The sequence below is a fragment of the Hyperoodon ampullatus genome (genome assembly GCF_949752795.1).
Source record: "Hyperoodon ampullatus genome assembly, chromosome: 12".
In the NCBI taxonomy this organism is placed as follows: Eukaryota; Metazoa; Chordata; class Mammalia; order Artiodactyla; family Ziphiidae; genus Hyperoodon; species Hyperoodon ampullatus.
The window spans coordinates 38,662,377-38,690,201 of NC_136925.1; the positions used below are offsets into that span (position 1 = coordinate 38,662,377).

The window sequence follows — 27,825 nt, forward strand, 5'->3', positions numbered from 1 at the left end:
TCTTTCAAGAAAACCAGGAGTGCACAGACTACACATTGTTTCATTTGCTCACTTTCCTTGCCTTCATGCCACCTGCGTTTTCTCTAACCTCTCCTTTCACTGGATGCTACAGGCTGGCTCACTCCCTTTCACCTCACTTAGGTGGCCAGCAGCTTCCCAGCAAAACCTGACTCGAAAATTAAACCCACCCCCTACTTATAAAATGAAACAAATCCTCAGTGGAGCTTCTGCTTCTCAAGGAAGGGTCTCACTAACACCTTTAAAAGAAAAATAGATGATGGAGGTTCCAGTGAAAAAATTGCTTTGACCATATTATAGGAAATATTACATCCTAAATTTAGAACCAAAAAAACCCCCATTCATGTTTTTGGTTAAGTTTCAATTTTTATTTCCAACTACTGCAGTAACAAAATACCAGTGGTAATTCTGCATGGAAAGTGCAACCTTCTAAGTAAACAAGGTCACAAATTAGTATTCCAAGAGTACTTTGGTCTGTGGAGGTTTTGATAGGAGAGGATTATTACAATCAGTCCTATAATTGAGACTTATGCTTCCTCTGTATCTAGTAATACCTCAATAACTCAGCATGTACACATTTCTGCTCTTTACACGCACTCCCTTCCAGGTTGTACTGTGTGAGAGTGAGGGGAAAATTCCTCCCAATCATGGGTTTTTCTATAGTATACAGAAATAGCAATCACTTCAGCAGTCATGTACATTATTATTAAATTTTTAGTTGAAAAATAAAAGAATGAGTTATCCTGTCATATCCCTTTCTGGGAGTAAAAAGACACACCATTACAAACGTAAAATGAGTCAAACTTCTATTTTATTGACAGGAGTCCAAAATGAATACAAAAAAATGCCTCGTTTGCATGTTATATTTTTCCTTAAAAGGCTTCTGATAGAGTCAGGTAGATTAAAAGCTAAGAATGTATTTCAGCTTTTATAATGAACCTTTTAAAAAAGGTTTAATAACATAAGTCACCAATATCAGAGAACATATGGTCCCACAATCATTTTTAGATCTATAGCTTATAAAAAGAATTAGATCCTGTATTGATCTGCTAAAATAGAGGCTTAAAAATGTTTTAAGCCATTAAAAGCCATTTTTATAATCTGATAACTCTGGGCAATTAAAAAAAGGAAAATCCCAAAATGTAGCCCTCTATATTATGTGGAATGTGACAGAATGCCAACTTACGACCAAGATAGGCAAAAATAAAATGTTTAAAGCTATGAATGGAGTTGTTATAAATACTCTTGTATCACTGCAAAATGTCAATAAATGAACAGAGCTTACCAAGAGATTAAAACTTGAGCAGATGTTACTTAAAACATTTGTGGTGTTTATCATACTTTAACGTTTGTTAAAACTAAAGCTAAACAAAGAAAAGTCGCTCATTTGTAGATTGTTTTTCATGTACCTTTACTTTCACTGGGACCATAAATGATCAGATAATACATAGCCCACACTTCTGGACAGTTATAACAAAGGGTTTATTATCGTTTGCAGATGAAATAAATGCACCATCCCATACTTGAAAGGCTTTCACAAGCCTTAAGCATTTTTCAGACTGTACCAAGGCACCACCACTGCCTAGTATATTATGCACCCATTTCTAGTAAAGAACTAACACCTCCTTCAACATCAGTTCTGCACTGTTTCTGGTTTATTACACACTTCCAAAACAGCAAAAATCTGCAAATATGTGCAAATATTGTGGTCCATTCATAGTACTGCTTAGTCATCATCTTCCTCCTCTTCTTCCTCTTCCTCAAAGCTATCTTCAAAGCCCTCGCTGTCCTCCTGGTCTTCGTCCCCCTCTACTGCTGTATCCCACTGTGGGTGATTTTCTGGCACAGGCTTAGCCTCATGAACTTCCAACTATAAAAAAGAATTAAATGTAGACTTCAGAAACTTGGGGAGGAATAATGGGAGAAATACCTGGTAAAGAAAAGGTTTTCTTTGACTGCAGCAATTATAAAGAAATAGATTTTATGCTTTTAACTCTGAATTTAACATACTTAGAACAGATATTCATCCCAGAAATAAAAAGGTGAATCTACTAACATGTAAGTATAGTTAAATTTCTAATGTAGTTTGATAGTTTGATTTTAGGAGCTTATACTATTTATTCTGTGGCATGAAGATGAATAACTGTGATTCTTGAGCGAGAACACTGAGTAATGTCTTAATAAGTCTTCTGCTGATAAAGAAAAACTCAAGTGTGACTTCCAAAGAGGTATTTTCAGCCTCCAGACTCATGAAGTAACATTCTACAGCCAATGGAAAGAAATACAGTATTCTCGTGGGGGAAAAAAAGGTATGGCAGAAAACACACGTGCTGATAGCTCTTAAGTTTTATATCTTAGAGCTATGGTCACTTGAATAAGAATGACATGACTTGCTGCATTCCATGTCTAGAAATCCAGACAAAGAACGGTGATTGGCCCAGCTCAGATCAGGTATTCACTCCCAAACCAACTGTTGCGGGTAGGAGCAAGCTCATGATTTAGAAAATGTAACTTCCTCCCTTCTCTTAGGTCTCCAGTATACAGTGCAACAATACTTCTTCAGCACAATCTCTCTAACGCAATAGCATGCCTCTTATAAAAAGCTCAAGTGAAATGGTAAACACTGATGGGAGTGTGCTTCAAATGATACACAAATGTATACTCTAAAATGATCAAAAACAAATTAGTTTTGGAAATCAATAAACACTACAGTGGAATCTGTGGGAAAACACATGTGCTTTTTAAAGAAAACAGAACCCATGTGGTGAGGCCCTGTAAAGTTACAGCATATTACAGCACATTAAAATGTATCACGTTAAGTTATACTCAAGGTTCTAAATCATTATACTCTAATACAACTTAAGTTTATTATTGAAAGAGTAGTCCATCAAGTATATTACCTAAAAGTATGAGATGACCTCTTTTTCTATTATTCTACATTTCAAAACTAGAAAAGCTTCCCCAGTATATTAAGCACTTATTCAAATAGACAACCATATGTACTGCATAGTCATTATTCTTACCTTCAATGGTTTAATCTGATCCAAACCCATATAGGAGTCTGATCTTAGAAACACTGTATATTGATAATTTCCAGGCTTTCCTGGTGCAGGAAACTTCAGTTCTACCTAGAATATAAAATCAGCACTTAAAATCTGTATTTTGAGGAGCGGAAGAAACAACAGCTCACTCCTAAAATATTTAGACCAGAGTATTTAATAGCTAGGGTTTACTCAGATGACACAGGAGGTCCTAATAAACGTTACAAAAGTTCTAACAACAACAAATATATACATATATGATGTTTATGTCATATATATACTATACAAAAAGAAAACAAAAAGAGGCAGAATTGATGGGGTTAATTTCTATCTCCACAATTCAAGAAAGCATATTTAAAGCGACCAAGTTCTATGTTGACCATCACATCTTGACAACTTGAAGAAATGAAGTTGGGTATAAAAGTAAAATAAATGAAATGGACTAAAATAGACTTCACCAGAGAGGAAATAGTTCTTGCCCAATTTTCTTATTTCTACAACAAATGCTGTGAGATAATAGAAAATATATATATTGGTCTCTGCCCTCAGTTCCAGGCACAGAGCTCTTCAAACCCCTGTAATTTCCTAAGTGATAAGAGCACAAGAAGCATCTTTTGTTCTAATATTTGGTCTTTGACTCTGGTTCCTGACACTGAGCTTATAAATCCCTTGGAATTTCCTGGGTAAGAATGAGTTCTCTTCCAATGAGGTGGCTCTTGGTGGGCTCCTAGATGAGGACTGGTCACCAGAAAGCCCAAACCATGATTAGAGGCTTAGAACTTTTAGTCCCATGCCCCCAGTCTCCAGAGAAGGGCTGAAAACTGAGTTAATGATCAATTATGCCTTTGTGATAAGGCCTCCATAAAAATCCCCGAAGTAGGGGTTCAGGGAGCTTCCAAGTTGGTGAACGTGTGCAAGTGCTGGGAGAGTGGATTGCTCAGAAAGAGCATGGAAGCTCCATGCCCCTTCCCACATACCCTGCCCTAGGTATTTCTTCCATCTGGATATTCATCTATATCCTTTATCATATTATTTTCATAATAAACTGGTAAATATGTTTCCCTGAATTCTGTGAGCCATTCTAGCAAATTATTGAACCCAAGGAGGGGGATCATGCGAACCACGATTTACAGCCAGTTGGTCAGAAGTATAGGTGACAACCTGGGACTTGTGACTAGCATCTAAAGATGAGGAGTGAGGGAACAGCAGTCTTGTGGGACTGAACCCTTAACCTGAGGTAGATATCCAGGTAGACAGTGTCGGCACTGAGTTGAACAACAGGACACTCAGCTGGTGTCACAGCGAATTGCTTGGTGTGGGGAAAAGCCCACAAACTGGTATCAGAAGTGTTGAGAGTGTGGCAGTAGTGTTAGAGTAAAGGAGAAACACAAGGGAGAAATACGTTTTTTCTTTACAGATGTCCAATGCCTTACAAGGTCAAAAAGATATGTTATTTCCTATCATATACTAATGAACTTGAAATACAAAAATTTACGAACTCTTAGAAGTTTCTATTCCACTTGGACAGAGGAAGAATACATTTTTATGATGACATTTAGATGTTCTGGTAGTCTGCCTCCACTTTCCAAAATCCAGATTTTGTTGGCAAGATTATATATTAAAATTTGCCATTAAAACAAACAAGCTAGAAAACATCATGGGAGATTTTTTTTTTAATTAATCTCAAAGTTTAGCCCCTCTAACTGTAACATCAAACCTACAAATCATAAAAGAAAAATACTACTAAATCATACCATCAAACACCCAAATAAACCAATGGATAAACAAATGAGTAAATATTTCTATTTTTGCTTGATAAAAACAGCCACAATAGTAAAACAAACTGGGGAGAAATATCTGTAACACACATCACAAAGGGCTGATTTCATAATATTTAAACAAAAATAAAGTCCCAAAACCAATTTAAAAGACCAATAACCCAACAAAAATGAACAATGGTCACAAACAGACACACAAAGAAATATGATTCAAACACACTGAAAGATGTACAGTTTCCCTCTTAAGAGAAATATAAAATTAAAACTACACTGAATACAGCCAGCATAGTAAAAACTGATTCAGGCAGGAATCATCAACGTATGCTAAAATGAGTGGGTTAAAGACTATTGGAGAACAGGGTATTCACATAGTGTCCAAGTATCACCTCACAGATTGGAGGAAGACATACTTTTTAAAACAGAGACAAGCCTTAACTAAATGATCAACCATAATATATTACCAATATCAGGCAAACTAATATAATGTGCCCCTGATGTGATGTACTAAGAAGATTATTACATCATCTACGCAGTATTTTTGCCAAAAATATTAGAGAAGAATGTAAGTGTGAGTAACCAATAAGGCAAATTCAGATTAAGGGATATTCTATAAAATACCTTGCCTGGACTCTTCAAAAATGTCAATAGCTGGGACTTCCCTGGTGGCGCAGTGGTTGGGAGTCTGCCTGCCAATGCAGGGGACACGGGTTTAAGCCCTGGTCCAGGAAGATCCCAGATGCCATGGAGCAGCTGGGCCCGTGTGCCACAGATGCTGGGCCTGCGCTCTGGAGCCCATGAACCACAACTACTGAGACCACGTGCCACAGCTGCTGAGGCCCGCGCACCTGGAGCCTGTGCTCCGCAACAAAAGAGGCCACCGCAATGAGAGGCCTGCGCATCGCAGCGAGGAGTGGCCCCCCCTCCGCAACTAGAGAAAGCCCGTACGCAGCAACGAAGACCCGACGCAGCCATAAACAAACAAACAAACAAACAAATAAAAATTTTTAAAAATGTCAATGGCATGAAAAAATAAAAAAGAAAGAGGTCAAAACTCATAGATGAAGGGTCTATGGGGGCATAATGTGCATGCCACGTTTTTATATGTCTCACACACTGAGAGGCAATGGACACACTTGAACATTCATTCTCCCTATGGAGAAATAAACATTTAGCAATATCTATCAAAATTACAAATGTGCAGAGCCTCTGATTCATTAATTCTACCTCTATGAATTTATCCTATAGATATGTTTGCACATGTGCAAAATGACATGAGGTTATTCATTGCAGCAAAAGAAACATCTTGTAAGTCCACCAAACAGCTGAGTGCTGAATAAATCTCACACAAAAGAATATCATGCAGCTATAAAAACAAATGAGGAAGCTTTTTCTGTATTAACAAAAATTAATACAGAAATTAATTTGCACCATAACTTGGTGCAAATTCCAAGTTATGTCACTAAGAGAAAAAGGTAAGGTGCAGAACATGGTATATGCTACCTTTAGTGCGAAACTGGAGAGAATACACCTACATATTTGCTTGTAATTTATATACAATACCACATGAAGAATAGATAAAATTTTGATAACACTGATGGTCTCCAGGAAGTGGAATGGGTGACTGAGAGACAGGGATACAAGATGTTTCAGTGTGTGCACTTTTGTATATCTTCTGAAATATTAACTAGGTGAACGTATTATCCATTCAAAAATAGGTAAAATTTAAATTTAAAAAAATGTAAAAATTACTCTGTCAAAAAATACCCTTAAGTTGGTACCAAATCTAAGTGTCAGATAAACAAGAAACTACTTCATACATGTACTACTTGGTTAGAAAGGTGGGAAAAAACTTTTTGGATTAAAAATCATCATCATAGATCTTGAAATTCAAAGCTTTGCTCTTGTCCACCAAGTCCAGGTAGACAGAACCTTCTTCCTAGAAAAATAACATAAAAAATCAAGAAAATCCAAGGGCAAAATATGTTCATCACAAAGCTATATTAGTGATGTCACTGACAGTGGACTAAGCAATGTAACAAAAAATTTCACTCTAAAAAACGAATCACCAGTTCTTATATTTGTTTTTTAAGACAAAAGGTATATATATCTGAGCACTAACCCAAAGAGGATAAAAATCATAAATTTTTGTAAATATAATTAAATTCTGGAGATAAGGTAAGGCATGTGTTCTTAGACAGTAAGAGTGAAAACTCCCCAAAATAAGTTGAGAACAAGGTTTTAGAAGACTACCAGGTTATAGTTCAGTACTTCATAAATTTCCAATGAGCTCCCTCCAAAAGATGTCAGAGAACAGTTATAAAATGTGTCTTAAATAAAATGTAATAAGCCAAATACGATAAATTGATTTCTATACTGTTTTCTATATTTAAATAATGTTGTTGGATAATTACCTCTTCCATATCTTTTAGTGTGCACACATGATATGGCATAGATATTAATGTCTGTTCCTTCCTATCTGCGATATAAAGCCACCACCATTCTTGTTTTTCCTGCAAAGAAAAAAAGAGTATAAATAACCAAAAAGAGTTAGAGAAATACAATTTTGCCTTGTCTCATTTTAGTGGTATGGTTATCCCTTGGTACCTAAGGGGGACTGGTTCCAGACACGCCCCCCCACACCCACAATGTGGACACCAAAATCCATGAATGCTCACATCCTTTATATAAACTGGTGTCGTATTTGCATATGATTTGTTTCATCTCTAGATTACTTAAAATATCTAATACAGTGTAAATGCTATGCCAGTATCCAGCAAATTCAAGTTTTGCCTTTTGGAACTTTCTGGAATGTACCCCCCTAACATTTTCAATCCACAGTTGGTCAAATCCACGGATGCAAAACCCACAGGTGCAGAGGGCCGACTGTATTTTCCTTGTTTTAATCGTTGCGTATCCCCAGCACAGACTCAGTGCCTGGTACAAAACAGATGTCAATAAATATTTACTGAATGAATAAATTGTTCTTAACCATTTGTAGATCCGCTCTCCACAACACTTTTGTATGTACTTTTGGTGTTTCAAATGGCCCCTTAAACGCTATTGATGAACCTCTGTATTAAAAACCCGATTAATTGTAAATGACAAAAGATAAGCTAAAAAAGAAAACAGTATGAACTTTTACAATATCATTTAGCAAATAATCTTAGTAATGCTACCCAGTAATAAGCAAAAGCCAGAAAGTAGGAGTGGAATGGACTTGGGAAACAATATCAGAAATTAATATATTAAAACACATTACTCATAAGAGAGCATCTCAGATTCTAAGAGCCTGTTTATACCTTTTACTGCACATGATTTTTTTTTTTTCTTTTGCGGTACGCGGGCCTCTCACTGTTGTGGCCTCTCCCGTTGCGGAGCACAGGCCCCGGACACACAGGCTCAGCAGCCATGGCTCACAGGCCCAGCCGCTCTGCGGCATGTAGGATCTTCCTGGACTGGGGCACGAACCTGTGTCCCCTGCATCAGCAGGCGGACTCTCAACCACTGCGCCACCAGGGAAGCCCCCATGGTACTTTTAAAACCAATCAGTGAGTGGAATTTATTCGCTTGATTTCAGGAGCTTTGGTGTTGGCAGACTACGCTGCAATGGGCAAAATGCCCCTAACAGATGGGCTATAGCTCAGGACATGCCAGAAGATCAGTGCACACAGTAAGAAGAAATCCTGGGCTGACTTCTCTCCAACTCAAAACAAAAGTCTGTGCAGAGCCACTCACTTATTATTAGGAGAGCCAAATCACTTAGGAATTTGCCTTCAGCAGCCCCCAGCAACTAGAGATTGATGTTCTAGAGCAGAAAGTAGATTTATACATGAAATCACCTGCCAAACATGAGTGGTAAGCACAAGGTTCTGTGGCAAAGCTGCAAGACAGTCTACGGAACAGCTTTGCTAAGCTAAGAGGCAACCAGTCCTTGATCTCTAGGCACAGACAAAATCATCCACAAATGCAATACATCAAGCAGATCCCAAATTCATGTGAAAGACAAACAACATAGCGTATAAAAGAGATCAAAAGTTGAACAGGCTACAGTCACAAAGTAAACAAGCACAAGGAAACAAACAGCACTGCAATGATCTGTCCTGAGCTTGGGGCTTGGCTCCTACTGAACTTAGTGGGTCCCTCAGCCATGGGCTTGCCTCTTCCCATGGACCAGGGCAATTATCAGAGCAAGTCTAGTGGCTACAGGTGGCCAGTAGAGAACCCTCAGAGAAAACCCATGGGGAAAACTTAAGAATATTTTCATCCTATTTAAAACATGACAGAAGTGTGAGATTCACAACGGCCATATAGTCATAGGCAAAATATGCATTTGTCCAACTAGGACTGCCTGAACTGCTAATGAAAAATCATCATTAAGCACAACTCTCAGTTATCTGGGCGCAGAAAAGACAGAAGTACTTAAAAAGTTAGCAACCCTCCTTTTAAACAACACATTCACTAAAAATGATTTATGTTGAAATATAGGCTTCAAAAATGTGGCCTATCAAGAATAGACCACATTCAGCACATTTGAGCCAATACACACTACAAAGAGATAAAAGGCAACTAAGAAATATCTGAATAGAATAAGGAAAACACTAGGCTGTGTATAACTCACCTCAGGAAAGTAAAGACTATAAACAGGATGTGTTATCTTTGATTTGGTCTCCAGTAGAGCTCGCTCCTTTCGCTGTATACTTTGTTGTAATTCTTGCCACTCCTGTAAAGTGAAAATTAAATCTTTGAAATCAAGCATGTTTTCAATCATTTTCAGGGGTGTCCGTCTTCTTGCAGATGTTATTCCTGACAATGCTAACTACTACTGAGTTCAGTCCCACAGATCTGATCATTTCCCTGCCCCAGGCTTACAATGCTTCTTTTCATAAATCAACTCTAACCCGCCTAGTATGAACTACACAGCCAATCATGACCTAACCTGGACCTGTCTCCTGTCACTGTTTTCCTTTTCCTCCCTGCACTTCTTCTTCTAGTCATTTCCAACCACCTAGCCTTCTCTGACCTCACCAGCTATTTCACTCCTCCTAAACCCTGTTTAGATTTTTGTTTTCTTTTTTCTCTACCTATTAAATTCCTACTCATTATTCTTCCAGGAGCAGCTAAAGTCTAAAGTATGAGTTCCTGAGTCCCACAGATCGTCCTCTACCCCAGAGCTGAGTTGATCACTCCTTCCTTTGTGCCATTACTGCCCCTTGCACAACATGCACAGTCTCTTTGGTACTATAATGCTTACTTACAAGTCTGCCTTCTCCATCAGGCTACTATCATTCAAGGGCAGAAACTATTGCACATTTGGCTTTGCATTCCTATCATCTAACACAGTGCTTGCAGTGTGACAGATAATGAGTAATTATTTGTTAGTTGTATAATTATTTGTCAACTGAATGAATGTATTTTCTGGTTATCTGAAGAAACTAGTTTATCAAAACCCTACTAACCTAGTCACCTCTACTAACCCTAATACAGTCAGAAAGAAATATGTCAACTCTTTCTCAAAACAAGGGTGGGGGAATAACTTCTTTGACAGGTTTTAATTTCCTGGCAATCAACTTAATTCTCAAAGTACAAAAACACTCAGGGGCCAGCAACCGCTAAAAACAGTCATCCTTATTTTTCTCCCACCATTCCCAAGGGCAAGTACATTATTTCTGTATACCTTTATCCTTTGCCCTTTTCCTCTTTCCTTTTTTTGGTCTCTGCTTTTGCTTCAGAGGCTATTCAGGGAATCTCTTTTAAATTCCTAAACCATAAGGGTTACTTTTAGATCAATGGTCCAGTCAAGAACACCACAAACATAAAGAAAATGGCTGATCAGGTTACAGTTAATTTACAGTGAGCCTCTAAGGACCGTTATTTGTCCACCAAATATTCTTTTCTACAGCTTTCTCATAAGTCATGTGCAACTTAATGCCATGCCATGAGATTTTTTTTCTATTCCCTTTACCCTCACAATCTTAATTCCTTAGTGATAGCCCTTTCCTTAATGTCTTATATACCTCTTGAAACGGGGTGGTATTCCGTAAATGTTAGCTTTTACCTTAACCAACTTCTTGACGTTACAGCCCACAGTAATGTTTCTTCACCCTAAACATTTCCTGGAACTTTTGAGATCCTCTTCCAAGTAACTGCTACCTATTTCATAATCCACCTTTCCTTACTCATATTTCCAGATAACACAGAAAATTGCTTTAAGAGAACAAACTGACTTCACCTCAGACCCAGGTCCTACCCCATCTAACAATTTAAGATTTAAGAAAATTAGGATTTCCAATCTTGTTAGAAATAATTTTTCTTTATAATTACAACTACCATCCCTCAAAAACATTCTGTAAAAGTAATATAAGATTATAAAATATACTGGTATTGCTTAAGACAAGCAAAAAAAGTAAGCAAGCAAAGGAAAAACAACAGAAACCAAAACTATCATCAGAGGTATAATTCCAATTATTTAAATTTATTAGTCTTACTGCTTCATCATCCTTGTTTTGTTTTTCATCTTGCTCTCTATCAGAGTCTCTGTCACTACCATCATCTTTTTCACTTTGAGAGTCTCTATTGGTTTCTTCTTCCTCAGAGTCACTGCCTTTGTCAGAAACTTCTTCTTCATCTTCCTTTACTGCAGCTTCCTAAAAGGAAAAAGCAACCACAAAAGCTCTGAATATCTCAATGAATATACCATTCTGAGTCCCTGAAACTAATTTACTGTCATAATAATTAAACTGGCTCAAGATTATAATTTCACTATTCATGCAGAATTTTAGAGAATTATAAACATTTTTATGTATAAATATGTGGGAGTCAGATTGAAGACTTTTAACATTTGGCTTATTTGTCTTTTTGTCAGTTATTTTATTCAGTCTTCATAGTTTGTAAAACAAAAATATTTTATTTCTATTTGCAAAATATACTACCACAATGGCTAAGATGGCTCATCTTTCACAAACACCAATTATACAATATATTTTATTTGAGAAGGAGAAATGAGAAGTTTATAGTACTGTGTTGGGAATTTAATATCATCTTCAATAAGGAGTATAATGCAGTTAAGGAAAGTCACTGTCCCAGACAAAATACTTACTAGTCCATTTCAAGAAGCAAGAAAAAGAATAGCAAATTAAATGCAAAGAAAGTAGGAGTGAATAACACAGATCAGAAGTCAATTAAAGAGAAAGCAGATATGCAAAAGGGAAACCCAAACAAAACCAAACATTGGTTCTTTAAAAAGATTAATAAAATTGATAAATTTTATTAGGCAAGACTGATCGAAGAAAAAAAAGAGACAATACAGATTACCAATATTAGGAATAAAAGAGACATAACTACAGATCCAAAAGACATTAAAAATAAGGATATTATGAATAACTTTGTCAATAAATTTGACAACTTAGAGGAAATGGACAAAGTCCTTGAAAAAAAAAATTTACTAAAACTGATATAAGAAAAAAAGTGGAATATGTTAAATGAATGGACTCTACAATTAAATCCCTTTTCAAACTCCAAGCCCATATGGCTTCTCTAGGTAATTCTTCCAAATAAGAAACAACCTAATCTTATACACCCTTCCAGGAAAAAGAAAGAGAGAATAATCCCTAACTTGTTTAATGAGGCCAGCATAAATGTGATCCAAAACCTCACAAGAATATTACAAGAAAGAAGAATGACAAACCAATATTCTCTCATAAAAATATATGCAGGAATCCTAAACAAAATAGTACTAAATCCAGATAAATATTTAAAAAATACTATGTTATAAGCAAATGAGATTTGTTCCAGGAATACAAGGATAGTTTAAAATTTTTTAATTCATCAGTATAATTAGTCACATTAACAGAAAGGAGAAAAATCATACAATCATCTGATGATAAAAAACCAAACTGGGAATAGAGGGAACACCTCCTTAACCTGATAAAGAATATCTACAAAAACCCTATACCTAACGTCATACTTAGTGGTGAAATAATGTTTGCTTTCTCCATGAGATCAACAATAAGAAAAGGGTGACTGCCATCTTCACTTCTACTTCTAATCAACATTACACTGAAAGTTCTAGCCAGTACAGTAAGGCAGAAAGGAAGAAACCGCATAAAGATTAAAGTAAAGCTGTCTTTATTCCCAGATGGCATGATTGTGTATGTAGAAAATCTTTTTCTTTAAATATCTACAAATAGTTAGAATTACTGTCAATTCATCAAGAATCCTTGATATAAGGTAAATATTTAGAAGGCAACTACACTTCTATACACCAGCAAAAAACACTGAAGAATGAAATTTTTTTAATGTTATTTGCAATAGCACTAGAAAGGATCAAACACACAGGAGTAAATCTAATGAAAGATGTGTCATATCCTCTGCCAATGGAAATCACAGACCACTGCTGAGAAAAATTAAGGAAGAGCCAGTTAATAAAGATAAAGTATAATTATGAATAAAAAGAGTCAATACTGTTAACCTGTGAATTCTTCCCATACTGAACCACAGAGTAAACACAATACCAATCTAAATTCCAGCAGCTTTTTTTGGGTGGAAATCTCAAGCTTATTCTAAAATTTTAGCTGGAAATGCAAAGGACCTAAAATAGTCAAGACAATTTTGAAGAAGTAAAATAAGAGTTCGAGGACTTACATGACCATATTTTAATACTTAAAATAAAGCCACAATAATTAAGACAGTGTGGTACTGGCACAAGAAGAGACAAATAATCAATGGAATGGACTAGAAAGTCCATAAACAGATTTGCACATATACACTTAACGGCAATTTTTTTTTTTACAACAAATCACTATTGCAATTCAGAGAGGAAAGAATGATCTTTCCAATAAATGGTGCTAAAATAAGTGGTCCATAATCCCAATCTCACATTATTCACAAAAATCTAAGATATAACACAGAGCTAAATTTAACAAGTAAAATAATAATACTCATAGGAGAAAACAAAAATATCTTCCGTTCCTTGTGTCCTTGGGATAGGCAAAGATGTCTCTAACAGGACACAAAAGCACTAACCATAAAGACTGATGAAACAGACTTTATTAAAATTAAGAACCATCAAAAGCTCCACTAACAGAGCTAAAAGGGACTCATATCCAGAATACATAAAGGAATCCTACAAATCCATAAGAAGAAAAACAACCCCAAAATAAAAGAGGATAGCCAAATGGCCAGTATGTACATGAAAAGGTGCTCAATATCATTAGTCATCAGGTAAATAAAACCACATACAGGAAAAACACATACACACACACACACACACACAGATACCACCATGATCCATCACAGTGGCTAAAATAAAAAAGAATGGTAAAACCAAGTATTGGTGAGGGTGGAACGGGACTCATATTTTGCTGGTAGGACCAAAAAATGGTACAACTTTAGAAAATGGGCTCTTTCAACAAGTTAAACATACACCTATTTTATGACCCAGCAATTCCACTGCTAGGTACATACCCAAGAAAAAAGAATGTCCACAAAATGACATGTACAAAAGCAGAACATCTTTATTCAGAATAGGCAAAAACTAGAAAAACCCATAATGTCCACCAATCACAGAACAGATAAATTGTGGTATATTCATATAATGGAATCTCTCTCTCTCTCTCTCACACACACACAGCTGCTGCTACACACTGTACAGATGAATGTCAAAGACGCTATGCTGAACGAAAGCAGCCAAACAATTCCACTTACAGGAATTTTAAGAACAGGCAAAACTAATCTATGGTCCTAACAGTCAGAATAGTGGGGAAGGCCGTGGGGGTGGATGGAGGGGTCACTGACTGAGAAGGGTACAAGAGAGCCTTTTAGGGTGCTGGTAAGGTTTTATATCTTGATCTGTGTATCATGGGTACACACAATTGTAAAACTTCAGGAGATGTACACGTAAGATTGGAACATTTTAGTGTATGTTAGACCTCAATAAAGATGATAATAGCAATAATCTTTACATAAGATAATAAACTTACACTCCCAACGACTCCATTAGCCTGCTTTTGTTTCTGTTGCTTTGGTTGTGATAAGGGCACAGGTGTAGGTTTTTTTTTTAAAGGTTTCTTTTTTTTTGACTTAGCAGTTTTCTTGGGTCCTTTACTCTTCTGTTGCCATCCTCCTTTTGTTCTGTTCTTGTTAGTATCACCCTGCTGTAAATCACAACACACATGCACACTCAGAAGTTGTAGCACTAGTTTCATTTGGAAGTCATAGTAAGTTTTAGATGGAAATGGCTAAACTAATAAATGTTGTAGTAAAGTGAATTACTCTCCCACAGCAATATAAATCAATCAGAGAACTAAACAAAACAGTTCTTTCACCATGAAAGATAGATAGGAAAACTGAAGTTTTTACCCCATCTTCTGCTGGCTGTTCCTCTGCAGCACAGATGGACTGCTCCTTTTCAAATACTTCCTACAGGTAGCGAGAAGAAAAATATAAAGCCTGTCAACCTATATTTATCTTTCCGATAAAGCAATCTTTCAATATATATTATCAGTAAGTTTTTTAACTGCTGACAATTGCAGGGGGTGGGGACAAAACCATGGATAGACAGGAGACTTGAAGCAATTACTAAATGATGTATGTGTGCAAATTTAGCAATCACTAAATGACGGGGGTTTTTTTGTTTTTTTTTTTTTGCGGTACGCGGGCCTCTCAGTGTTGTGGCCTCTCCCGTTGCGGAGCACAGGCTCCGGATGCGCAGGCTCAGCGGCCATGGCTCACGGGCCCAGCCGCTCCGTGGCATGTGGGATCTTCCCAGACTGGGGCACAAACCCGTGTCCCCTGCATCGGCAGGCAGACTCTCAACCACTGCACCACCAGGGAAGCCCTAAATGACGCTTTAGAAGTTACCTTCTGAAACATCTCACATCTGTCTTGAATATATTTTGAGAAGTACATTCTACTTAAATTTATAAATGCAATGCCTTAAAATATGTAAACTCATAAGACAGTCATATTTCATAATTTAAATTTTTACTTTTATTCTAATAGTAATCAGACATGACTATTTTAAAGTTATGAGAATTTGAATACATTACATTATTCTCTAACATTAAAACTTCATGAGACCAATATTAGTTTATTTATGATTGTAAGTGATATTGCTGATATAACTGATATAACTTAGATATAACTAAGAAGTGGAACACCAAATCTACATATCCTAAAGACATACCCACCCACCAAATAATCCATTTAGAATCAGTGCAGAAGCTATAAATTTAGGATTTGAAATCCAGTAAGAATTTAGCAAGAATCTATACTAGAAGATGACAAGTGATATGGGTTGTGTTTCATAAACTCCCTAAAATTATTAAAACTAACAAGTGAAAACAATAACTGTTGGGCTCAAACTGTTGGCCTAATGCATCGGTCAGCAAACTATGGCTCACTGTCTGATTTTTAAACAAAGTTTTATTAGAACACAACTATGCCCATTTGTGAGTTCAGCAGTTGCTACAGAGACTGTATGGCCTGTAAAAACTGGACATATCAATATTTTTTTTAATTAATTAATTAATTTCTTTTTGGCTGCATTGGGTCTTCGTTGCTGAGCGCAGGCTTTCTCTAGATGCGGTGGGTGGGGGCTACTCTTTGTTTTGGTGCGTGGGCTTCTCATTGCTATGGTTTCTTTTGTTGTGGACCATGGGCTCTAGGCGCACGGGCTTCAGTAGTTGTGGCTCGCGGGCTCTAGAGTGCAGGCTCAGTAGTTGTGGCTCACGGGTTTATTTGCTTCGCGGCATGTGGGATCTTCCTGAACCAGGGCTCGAACCCATTTCCCCTGTATTACCAGGTGGATTCTTAACCACTGCGCCACCAGGGATGTGCTGAACATATTATTTAATAACTGGACCTTTATAGAAAAAGTCTGCCAGCCTCTAGCCTAATTCTATCATCTCTACTTCATTTCTTCACTTATTAGTTGGGTTCTAATGCTTAATTATGCTGAGATACAACTGATGCAAGAACTGAAAGATAAATACTTGATTCTTCCCCTTACTCCAGGGCACTTTTTCTTTTTCTTTTACTAATTACCTGAGAAGTGTCAACAGCCCAAGGCCAATTTTGTGCTCATTTCTCAGGCTGGGAATTTCAAAGCCTGTGGGCAGTGTAAGTCTTGATTCTAAACCCAATCCGGGCCACTGGCTTAGAGCTTCCTCTTCTCCCAGGAGGCACCTCTCATCCAGAGTCCATGATACAAATGCTTCCTTACCACTTGCTACCATAAAATCAGTATCTTTGATTTGATATGTCCTACTACAAAATATGCTTTTCCTACCAGAGGTTTTAGACATGGGTTTTAAACGTAGCATAGGTTTCCCACAGATGCCAATAGATCTCAGAGTAGATCTCAGAGTAGAATAGGCTAAAATCTACCACTGGCTGAATAAAACTGAGCTTAAATACTACAGTCTATTAAAAATGAGTTACGACTATAGTTGAAACATGGGAGTTATACTTGGCTTGGGAGGTAATATAAATATGTAACAGAAACTGAGAAAAACAAGATGCAGGAAACATATACATTATGACTGGATTTAATGAAAAAGAATGAGAAAAGCACAAGTATACATATACATGCATGTACATATAGGCACTGAAAAGGTCCAGATAGTAAACATGAGCATGGAGAAAGATACAAAAAGATTTACACAAGACTGAATTCTGGTCATCTGGGTATGACAAGGAGGTTTCCTGAGGGAGCAGGGGTGAGATAAGGGATCCATGATAAAAATATCATTTAACTCTGTGGGTATTCATGCTTTAGGCTAGCTAAAGGGATGACCATCAAAACTGATGATCTCAGGGCTTCCCTGGTGGCACAGTGGTTGACAGTCTGCCTGCCGATGCAGGGGACACAGGCTCGTGCCCCAGTCCAGGAGGATCCCACATACCGCGGAGAGGCTGGGCCCGTGAGCCATGGCTGCTGGGCCTGCGCATCCGGAGCCTGTGCTCCACAACAGGAGAGGCCACAACAGTGAGAGGCCCACGTACCGCAAAATAAACCCCAAAAAACAAAAAAAACCTGATGATCTCAGAGAGGTAGAATTTTAGGTGATTTTAATTTCTTCCTATACTTTTCTGCATTGCCTAAATTTTCTCCCCCACAGAGCATGAATTTTTCACATAATTAGGGGGAAAAAAGCTAATTTTACTGTACTTTTAAAAATAAAAATAAAAGGGGGTAAATTCTCAAGAATTGACTAAAAAGAAGCAGGTAGAGGACAGACAGAGGAAGCAAGAAGAACTACAATTCTGCAGCTTGTGGAAGGAAAACCACATTCACAGTAAGACAGACAAAATGAAAAGGCAGAGGACTTTGTACCACATGAAGGAACAAGATTAAACCCCAGAAAAACAACTAAATAAAGTGGAGACAGGCAACCTTCCAGAAAAAAGAATTCAGAATAATGATAGTGAAGACGATCCAGGACCTCAGACAAAGAATGGAGGCAAAGATTGAGCAGATGCAAGAAATGCTTAACAAAGACCTAGAAGAACTAAAGAACAAACACCTAGAAGAATTAAAGAACAAACAGAGATGAACAATACAATAACTGAAATGAAGAATACACTTGAAGGAATCTATAGCAGAATAACTGAGGCAGAAGAACGGATAAGTGACCTGGAAGACAGAATGGTGGAATTCACTGCCACAGAACAGAATAAAGAAAAAAGAGTGAAAAGGAATGAAGACAGCCTAAGAGACCTCTGGGACAACATTAAATGCGACAACAATCACATTACAGGGGTCCCAGAAGGAGAAGAGAGAGAGAAAGGACTCGAGAAAATATCCGAAGAGATTATAGTTGAAAACTTCCCTAACATGGGAAAGGAAATAGCCACCCAAGTCCAGGAAGCACAGAGAGTCTCAGGCAGGATGAACCCAAGGAGAAACACGCTGAGACACAAAGTAATCAAATTGACAAAAATGAAAGACAAAGAAAAATTACTGAAAGCAACATGGGAAAAATGATAAATAACATACAATGGAACTCCCATAAGGTTAACAGCTGATTTCTCAGCAGAAACTCTACAAGCCAGAAGGGAGTGCCATGATATATTTAAAGTGATAAATGGGAAGAACTTACAACCAAGATGACTCTACCCAGCAAGGATCTCATTCAGATTCGACAGAGAAATCAAAAGCTTTACAGACAAGCAAAAGCTAAGAGAATTCAGCACCACCAAACCAGCTCTACAACAAATGTTAAAGGAACTTCTCTAAGTGGGAAACACAAGAGAAGAAAAGGACCCACAAAAACAAACCTAAAACAATTAAGAAAATGGTCAGAGGAACATACACATCGATAATTACCTTAAACGTGAATGGATTAAATGCTCCAACCAAAAGACATAGGCTCGCTGAATGGATACAAAAACAGGACTCATATATGTGCTGTCTACAAGAGACCCACTTCAGACCTAGGGACGCATACAGACTGAAACTGAGGGGATGGAAAAAGATATGAAAATGGAAATCAAAAGAAAGCTGGAGTAGCAATACTCATATCAGATAAAATAAACTTTAAAGTAAAGAATGTTACGAGAGATAAGGAAAGACACTACATAATGATCAAGGGATCAATCCAAGAAGACAGAACAATTATAATTATATATGCACCCAACATAGGAGCACCTCAATACATAAGGCAACTGCTAACAGCTATAAAAGAGGAAATCGACAGTAACACAGTAACAGTGGGGGACTTTAACACCTCACTTATACCAATGGACAGATCATCCAAACAGAAAATTAATAAGGAAACACAAGCTTTAAATGACACAATACACCAGATAGATTTAATTGATATTTATAGGACATTCCATCCAAAAACAGCAGATTACACTTTCTTCTCATGTGCGCACGGAACATTCTCCAGGATAGATCACATCTTGGGTCACAAATCAAGCCTCAGTAAATTTAAGAAAATTGAAATCATATCAAGCATCTTTTCTGACCACAATGCTTTGAGATTAGAAATCCATAACAGGGAAAAAAACATAAAAAACACAAACACGTGGAGGTTAAACAATACGTTACTAAATAACCAAGAGATCACTGAAGAAATCAAAGAGGAAATCAAAAAATACCTAGAGACAAATGACAGTGAAAACACGATGATCCAAAACCTATGGGACGCAGCAAAAGCAGTTCTAAGAGGGAAGTTTATAGCAAGACAAGCCTACCTCAAGAAACAACAAAAATCTCAAATAAACAATCTAACCTTACACCTAAAGGAACTAGAGAAAGAACAACAAACAAAACCCAAAGTTAGTAGAAGGAAAGAAATCATAAAGATCAGAGCAGAAATAACTGAAATAGAAACAAAGAAAACAATTGCAAAGATCAATAAAACTAAAAGCTGGTTCTTTGAAAAGATAAACAAAACCGATAAAGCTTTAGCCAGACTCATCAAGAAAAAGAGGGAGAGGACTCAAATCAGTAAAATTACAAATGAAAAAGGAGAAGTTACAATGGACACCACAGAAATACAAAGCATCCTAAGAGACTACTACAAGCAACTCTATGCCAATAAAATGGAAAACCTGGAAGAAATGGACAAATTCTTAGAAAGGTATAATCTCCCAAGACTGAACCAGGAATAAACAGAAAATATGAACAGACCAATCACAAGTAATGAAATTGAAAATGTGATTAAAAGTCTTCCAACAAACAAAAGTCCAGGACCAGATGGCTTCACAGGTGAATTCTATCAAACATTTAGAGAAGAGCTAAACACCCATCCTTCTCAAACTCTTCCAAAAAATTGCAGAGGAAGGAACACTCCCAAACTCATTCTATGGGGCCACCATCACTCTGATACCGACACCAGACAAAGATATTACAAAAAAAGAAAATTACAGACCAGTATGAGTGATGAATATAGATGCAAAAATCCTCAACAAAATACTGGCAAACAGAATCCAACAACACATTAAAAGGATCATACACCATGATCAAGTGGGATTTATCCCAGGGATGCAAGGATTCTTCAATATATGCAAATCAATCAATGTGATACTTCATATTAACAAACTGAAGAATAAAAACCATATGATCATCTCAATAGATGCAGAAAAAGCTTTTGACAAAATTCAACACCCATTTATGATAAAAACTCTCCAGAAAGTGGTCAGAGAGGGAACCTACCTCGACATAATAAAGGCCATATACGACAAACCCACAGCAAACATCATTCTCAATGGTGAAAAACTGAAAGCATTTCCTCTAAGATCGGGAACGAGACAAGGATGTCCACTCTCGCCACTATTATTCAACATAGTTTTGGAAGTCCTAGCCACGGCAATCAGAGAAGAAAAAGAAATACAAATTGGAAAAGAAGAAGTAAAACTGTCACTATTTGCAGATGACATGATACTATACATAGAGAATCCTAAAGATGCCACCAGAAAACTGCTAGAGCTAATCAATGAATTTGGTAAAGTTGCAGGATACAAAATTAATGCACAGAAATCTCTTGCATTCCTATACACTAACAACAAAAGATCAGAAAGAGAAATTAAGGAAACAATCCCATTCACCACTGTAACAAAAAGAATAAAATACCTAGGAATAAACCTACCTAGGGAGACAAAAGACCTGTACCTGTACTCAGAAAACTATAAGACACTGATGAAAGAAATCAAAGATGACAAAATCAGATGGAGAGAGATACCATGTACTTGGATTGGAAGAATCAATATTGTGAAAATGACTATACTACCCAAAGCAATCTACAGATTCAATGTAATCCCTATTAAATTACCAGTGGCATTTTTTACAGAACTAGAACAAAAAATCTTAAAATTTGTATGCAGACACAAAAGACCCCAAATAGCCAGAGCAGTCTTGAGGGAAAAAAACGGAGCTGGAGGAATCAGACTCCCTGACTTCAGACTGTACTACAAAGCTACAGTAATCAAGACAATATGGTACTGGCACAAAAACAGAAATATATATCAATGGAACAGGATAGAAAGCCCAGAGATAAACCCACGCACCTATAGTCAACTAATCTATGACAAAGGAGGCAAGGATATACAATGGAGAAAAGACAGTCTCTTCAATAAGTGGTGCTGGGAAAACTGGACAGCTACATGTAAAAGAATGAAATTAGAACACTCCCTAACACCATACACAAAAATAAACTCAAAATCGATTTGAGACCTAAATGTAAGACCGGACACTATAAAACTCTTAAAGGAAAACATAGGAAGAACACTCTTTGACATAAATCACAGCAAGATCTTTTTTGACCCACCTCCTAGAGTAATGAAAATAAAAACAAAAATAAACAAATGGGAACTAATGAAACTTAAAAGCTTTTGCAAAGCAAAGGAAACTACAAACAAGACGAAAAGACAACCCTCAGAATGGGAGAAAATATTTGAAATGAATCAATGGACAAAGGATTAATCTCCAAAATATATAAACAGCTCATGCAGCTCAATATTAAAAAACAAACAACCCAATCAAAAATGGGCAGAAGACCTAAATAGACATTTCTCCAAAGAAGACATACAGATGGCCAAGAAGCACATTAAAAGATGCTCAACATCATTAGAGAAATGCAAATCAAAACTACAGTGAGGTATCACCTCACACCAGTAAGAATGGGCATTATCAGAAAATCTACAAACAAATGCTGGAGAGGGTGTGGAGAAAAGGGTACCCTCTTGCACTCTTGGTGGGAGTGTAAACTGATACAGCCACTATGGAGAACAGTATGAAGGTTCCTTAAAAAACTAAAAATAGAATCACCATATGACCCAGCAATCCCACTACTGGGCATATACCCAGAGAAAACCATAATTGAAAAAGACACATCCACCCCAATGTTCATTGCAGCACTATTTACATAGCTACATGGAAGCAACCTAAATGCGCATCAACAGACAAATGGATAAAGAAGATGTGGGACATATATACAATGGAATATTACTCAGCCATAAAAAGGAATGAAATTGGGTCATTTGTTGAGACGTGGATGGATCTAGAGAATGTCATACAGGGTGAAGTAAGTCAGAAAGAGAAAAACAAATATCGTATATTAACGCATATATGTGGAACCTAGAAAAATGGTACAGATGAACTGGTTTGCAGGGCAGAAATAGAGACACAGATGTAGAGAACAAACGTATGGACACCAAGGCGGGGAAAGTGGCGGGGGGCGTGCTGGTGGTGGTGGGATGAATTGGGAGATTGGGATTCACATATATACACTAATATGCATAAAACAGATAACTAATAAGTACCTGCTGTATAAAAAAATAAAATTCAAAAAAAAGTAGGTAATGAAATTCTCAACAATAATCAATAATTAATCTCTGTATAACACTTTACAGTTTAAGAATGATACCCACACTACCTTGTAATTATAATGTTTTATAGGGAATTAACAAATCATCAGAGGAAGAATTAATATATTTTTCAACTTTGTGTGTGTGAAAAACTAATGTGAAAACTATAAAAATTAATTTAAAATTACAAAACAACTAACAGAACCTGCAAAATTAACATTTGCAAATCTACAACAGTTTTGACTTTGAGAATGTATAACTTAGAGTGAGAGAATATAAAAGCCTTAACACATAACTTTTTTTTTTTTACAACTTTATTGGAGTATAATTGCTTCACAATGGTGTGTTGGTTTTTGCTTTATAACAAAGTGAATCAGTTATACATATACATATGTTCCCATATCCCTTCCCTCTTGCGTCTCCCTCCCTCCCACCCTCCCTATCCCACCCCTCCAGGCGGTCACAAAGCACTGAGCTGATCTCCCTGTGCTATGTGGCTGCTTCCCACTAGCTATCTACCTTATGTTTGGTAGTGTATATATGTCCATGCCTCTCTCTTGCTTGGTCACAGCTTACCCTTCCCCCTCCCCATATTAACACATAACTCTTAAAGCATAAAAATACAGACTACTTACTGCCATTGTTTGCCTTGTCAATTTAACCAACACTGTAACTAAGGATCCTACTGTGATGTTGTTGCTATCTTCATCATCCAATACTATAAGATAAAATAAAAATAAATAAATAAAAATCAAGCTCTATGTCAAGGCAAACAGTAAAACCTAACTTATTCAAATCAATCTGGTATTTCAGTATTTCAAACATACAGAGTTTTAAACCTACTAAATAAAAAATAATTTATTGACTATCTACTCTGTAAAAAGCTCTCTAGTAGATGCCTTCAACAATGTACTCATTTAATCCTTAAATCAGCTCTATGAAGCATTATTATTATTTCTTTAAAGAAGATACTGAGGTTCAGAAATAAAGTAAAATGCCCAAGGTCACAAAATGGCTATATCGACACTGCTAAGTTTCAAACCCAAGTCTTTTAAAACAGAGTATGTTAGGACTACAACAGCTTTCTCTCACAGTGATATAAAAATAGGATTCTGTCACTCTATTAAATTGTACAAACTTTATACTCACAAGATCTTACCTATATGAACAAATGTGTGCCTGTAAGAATAAAATAATTAAAACTAGTATTCTGAGCAACAGTAAAGATATTTTAAGGCAAGAACTTGAAAATATTGTTTATATTGAAAAACACTTTAAAAACATTTTTTGCAATGTTTTTTGCAATTGTTTAATTTTTTAAAACCACATTTGCCACACACATCCCCAAAAGTCTAATAATAAAATAAACTTAACTACAAGCCCTTTAAAAACAGAAACAATTCCTAACACATCCTTGTATTCTTGGTCCCCCAAGAATGTTTTCACAATGGCAACTTAGTAAATGTCAAAGCTCAGAACAATGTCACAATGAAGGAATGGAGCAGAATAATCTCTAATTCTGTCACCATTCTAAGATACTATATTCAGCTCTAAAATGGGAACTCACAGGACAATTATGTAGGTAGAAAAATAATCTCTATTTTTTTTTACTCCAAGCAGACAAAGACAGAAGTAAGTCAAGAAAAACACATAAGTGTGGCACAGAGCATGGTGATTTTCAAGATTTAATTAATATAAACAAGTTAGGTTTTTTAAAAATTAATTTTAGAACTAAGCAGGTATCTTATACTAACAATAGATATATTTCAAATATCCTTCATTACATCTAGAAATCTCTTTCATTCTTTGAAAAGTTAAGATCTTCTTGAAAGCTGAACTACAGAACAGAAGCATCCTCAAACCTAAGCCCATTAGGAGGATAATAAAAGTAGGGTTCTCAAAACTAATAAGTATACAACATCTTCCATCACAGCAAATCTGACAGGTAAACTACAGTTCTGCAACGTCTAATTAAAAGTTATTAAATAAAGTGTTTTGAGGACCTTGAGCCAAATAAACAAAAGCCAATCTATCAAAAGGGAAGCAATGGGAAACCTCCCACTTACCCTGTGATTTTATGTCCATGGTCACAAATGGGAAACTCCCAAGGACAGCCATAACCTCTTCATACTTTTCATCTTCAAGGAAGTGCAATAGATTGTGACGATCTGATTCTTTTAAACTCACCAAATCCTGGATAGTCTTAATTTTGTACTAAATTTAAAAAGAGAGAGAAAGAAAATAAATCCCGAAGTCATATAACTTTACATAAAAGGAAAATTATTAGCATGTTTATCAAAACAAAATCCAAAGACTTTTAGAAAAATGTTAAGATTATATACATTTCAAAGCAGAAAATACAACTTCACTGCATTTCACGGCCTTTTTCTCCAAGGAAATTTAAATTTAAGAATTTTTTTGATTACAAAGTTAATACACAGCTACTTTTTTTAATTAGAAAAAAATAAAGTTAGAGGAAAAAAATAATAACATTCATATAAACTCTTGACCCAAGCAAGAACGACTGTCATTTGATTTGTTCAGTTTGCAGACCTTTATTTTTAATTTTAATGATAAAAACCTTGAAGAGTATGAATTTATGTCCATGTAACAGCTGCATGCACCCTTAAGTTTTACTATGCAATACTCTCATTTTTGTTATTTTCTAAATACAGCTATCTGTTATTGCAGTAAAGCCCAGCCTGACTAAATGGATACTCAGGAGAGGGTTTTTTAATTTCTGAGTATTTGGTGCCAGTTATTAATTTTTACTTTCACCGATAGGGATTAGCTCATGAGGCATGTGAAATGCCTGCTTTTGAATTCTCAAGTTTACAATTATGACTTAAAATGTGATCAAATTTATAAGAGTAACACACTTACTTGAAAGGAGAGAACTCTGATGCAAATTTCTAATATATATTTATTAGTTCTACCTTAACACTATCGAATCCAATGTCTATCTTCTGCCTACTTTGTCTAATATCAATATATACAAAGTAATGTTTAAAATCTCCTACCAAAATTATAATTTCATTCCACTTTTTCTTATATTTCCTCAAGTTTTCATTTATATTACATTTCTGAAATATCTTAAGATTTATTATCATACTCTATATACAGATTGTATTTTCTAAATAAGAATTATCTGTATTTGATCTACTTATTTTTTGAATGCTTCATTTTTTTTGCTCAGACTCAACCAATAAACTAATACCCAAACTTTAAGCCACGAATGAAATAAATGGAACGTATACAGTGCATTTTTACTTAGTACGTTTATTTTTGGCAACATAAAGAACAAAGAAAGTGTTGACTGCTAAAATGCACTGACCCCCAAAGTAAACCACTACAGTAGTAAAATATTATAACAGCTACCTAATCAAGAAAGTATTAACAGAATCACTTGAGGGATAGTTTTAAAGTTTAAAACATTGTAAATCTAAGTTCATAGTAACCATTTCTAGAAAAATTTTCATTCATGTTACCTTTAAGTGACAGGACAAACTGCTTAAAACTAATTTTAAAGTAGCAAATTACCTTTTTATGATTAGAAACCCTTCTAAGATTGTCTTCTTCAATGTGAGGGAGCTGCAGAAGGGGAGACTTAAACTGCTGAAGGCCTTGCACAGCCATCTGGGAAAGCTTCATGCAGTTTTCCAGGGATGCCAAAGTTGGAGCACGAAACTCCCTTTCTTAGAAAGAACAGAAGAAAAGCAAACACAGGTCTGGACTTTTTATATGTTCAGGAGTACACAATTCATCACAAAAACAAATTCATGTGAACATCCTTAACATCTCAAATTTTATGATCACAGTGTCGAATTTCCTTTAAAAGTTACTGGGTAAGACACAGAAAATACACAAACTTGGTCAAATGCACATACTGATGTCATGCCAAAAACTGACATCATCCATAACAACAAAACACAACCAGTATCTCTTTTTTAAGGGTCTCTCTTTCCATTACTGACCATAAATAAACTCTCTCGTTCTTTTTTCCATTATGTAAAAAACACTACATGTCAGATGAATCATCATCACATCACTTAAAGAATTACTTCAAACTCATTGTTAACCTAATTCTAAAACTACTAAGAGGAAGGAAAAGGGTATTTTAAATCTTTGCAAACAATAAATAACAATAAATAACAATAAAACAATGAAAAATTAAATTCAAAAAACATAAGTCACCATACTTTACATATGAAAGATACAGGAAAGAAATAAGAAAAACCATGAACAAAACTGGGAAAACTGATTCATCTCACAGACAGAATTATACTAAGCACCCAAAAATCTTAAAACTATGAAGTGTAATCTGTATGTGCTTGCAAGAAAAAGTACAACATAATTATGCTTCCTCCTCACCTTCACGGCTCCGGGCCATTATTATTAGCTGGCAGATTACATTAACCATTTCTTGAAGTAGGGCAGGGCATTTTTTCAGCATAAATTGCTGATCTGCAAAACAATAAAACACCTGAAACAAATCATTCTTCTTTTATGATTAAAACATCTTTATCACCTGTAATCCAAGACGAATGCTAAATTTAAGCTGTCACACAAATTTTTCACATGACCTCAGAATATTACAGGTTGAACACAATAGTTCCTCGTCGGCAGCACTATGTCAAAAATCAATCAGAAAACCCTACCTCAAATTAGATGTTTCA

The 27,825-nt window shown here is 36.1% G+C and overlaps 1 protein-coding gene across 3 annotated transcripts in view; it reads right to left on the minus strand.

The window, feature by feature from the left end:
* Nucleotides 1–1,476: 1,476 nt before the first annotated feature.
* The window catches only part of SEC63 (SEC63 homolog, protein translocation regulator), a gene marked incomplete at its 5' end in the record, with an annotated part of 64,446 nt that continues 38,097 nt past the window's right edge, over nt 1,477–27,825 (minus strand). Inside the window, 11 exons of one of the 3 annotated variants that reach the window (XM_079716149.1) lie at nt 1,477–1,888; nt 3,042–3,146; nt 7,249–7,347; nt 9,456–9,557; nt 11,323–11,481; nt 14,815–14,985; nt 15,194–15,253; nt 23,785–23,867; nt 25,216–25,363; nt 26,690–26,844; nt 27,521–27,613. In XM_079716149.1, the coding sequence (XP_079572275.1) occupies nt 1,745–1,888; nt 3,042–3,146; nt 7,249–7,347; nt 9,456–9,557; nt 11,323–11,481; nt 14,815–14,985; nt 15,194–15,253; nt 23,785–23,867; nt 25,216–25,363; nt 26,690–26,844; nt 27,521–27,613 (1,319 nt within the window). In that variant the 3' untranslated portion in view covers nt 1,477–1,744. Of the gene's footprint in view, nt 1,889–3,041; nt 3,147–7,248; nt 7,348–9,455; nt 9,558–11,322; nt 11,482–14,814; nt 14,989–15,193; nt 15,254–23,784; nt 23,868–25,215; nt 25,364–26,689; nt 26,845–27,520; nt 27,614–27,825 lie in introns of those variants that run through there. The other 2 variants (XM_079716148.1, XM_079716150.1) reach the window with 2 other exon arrangements.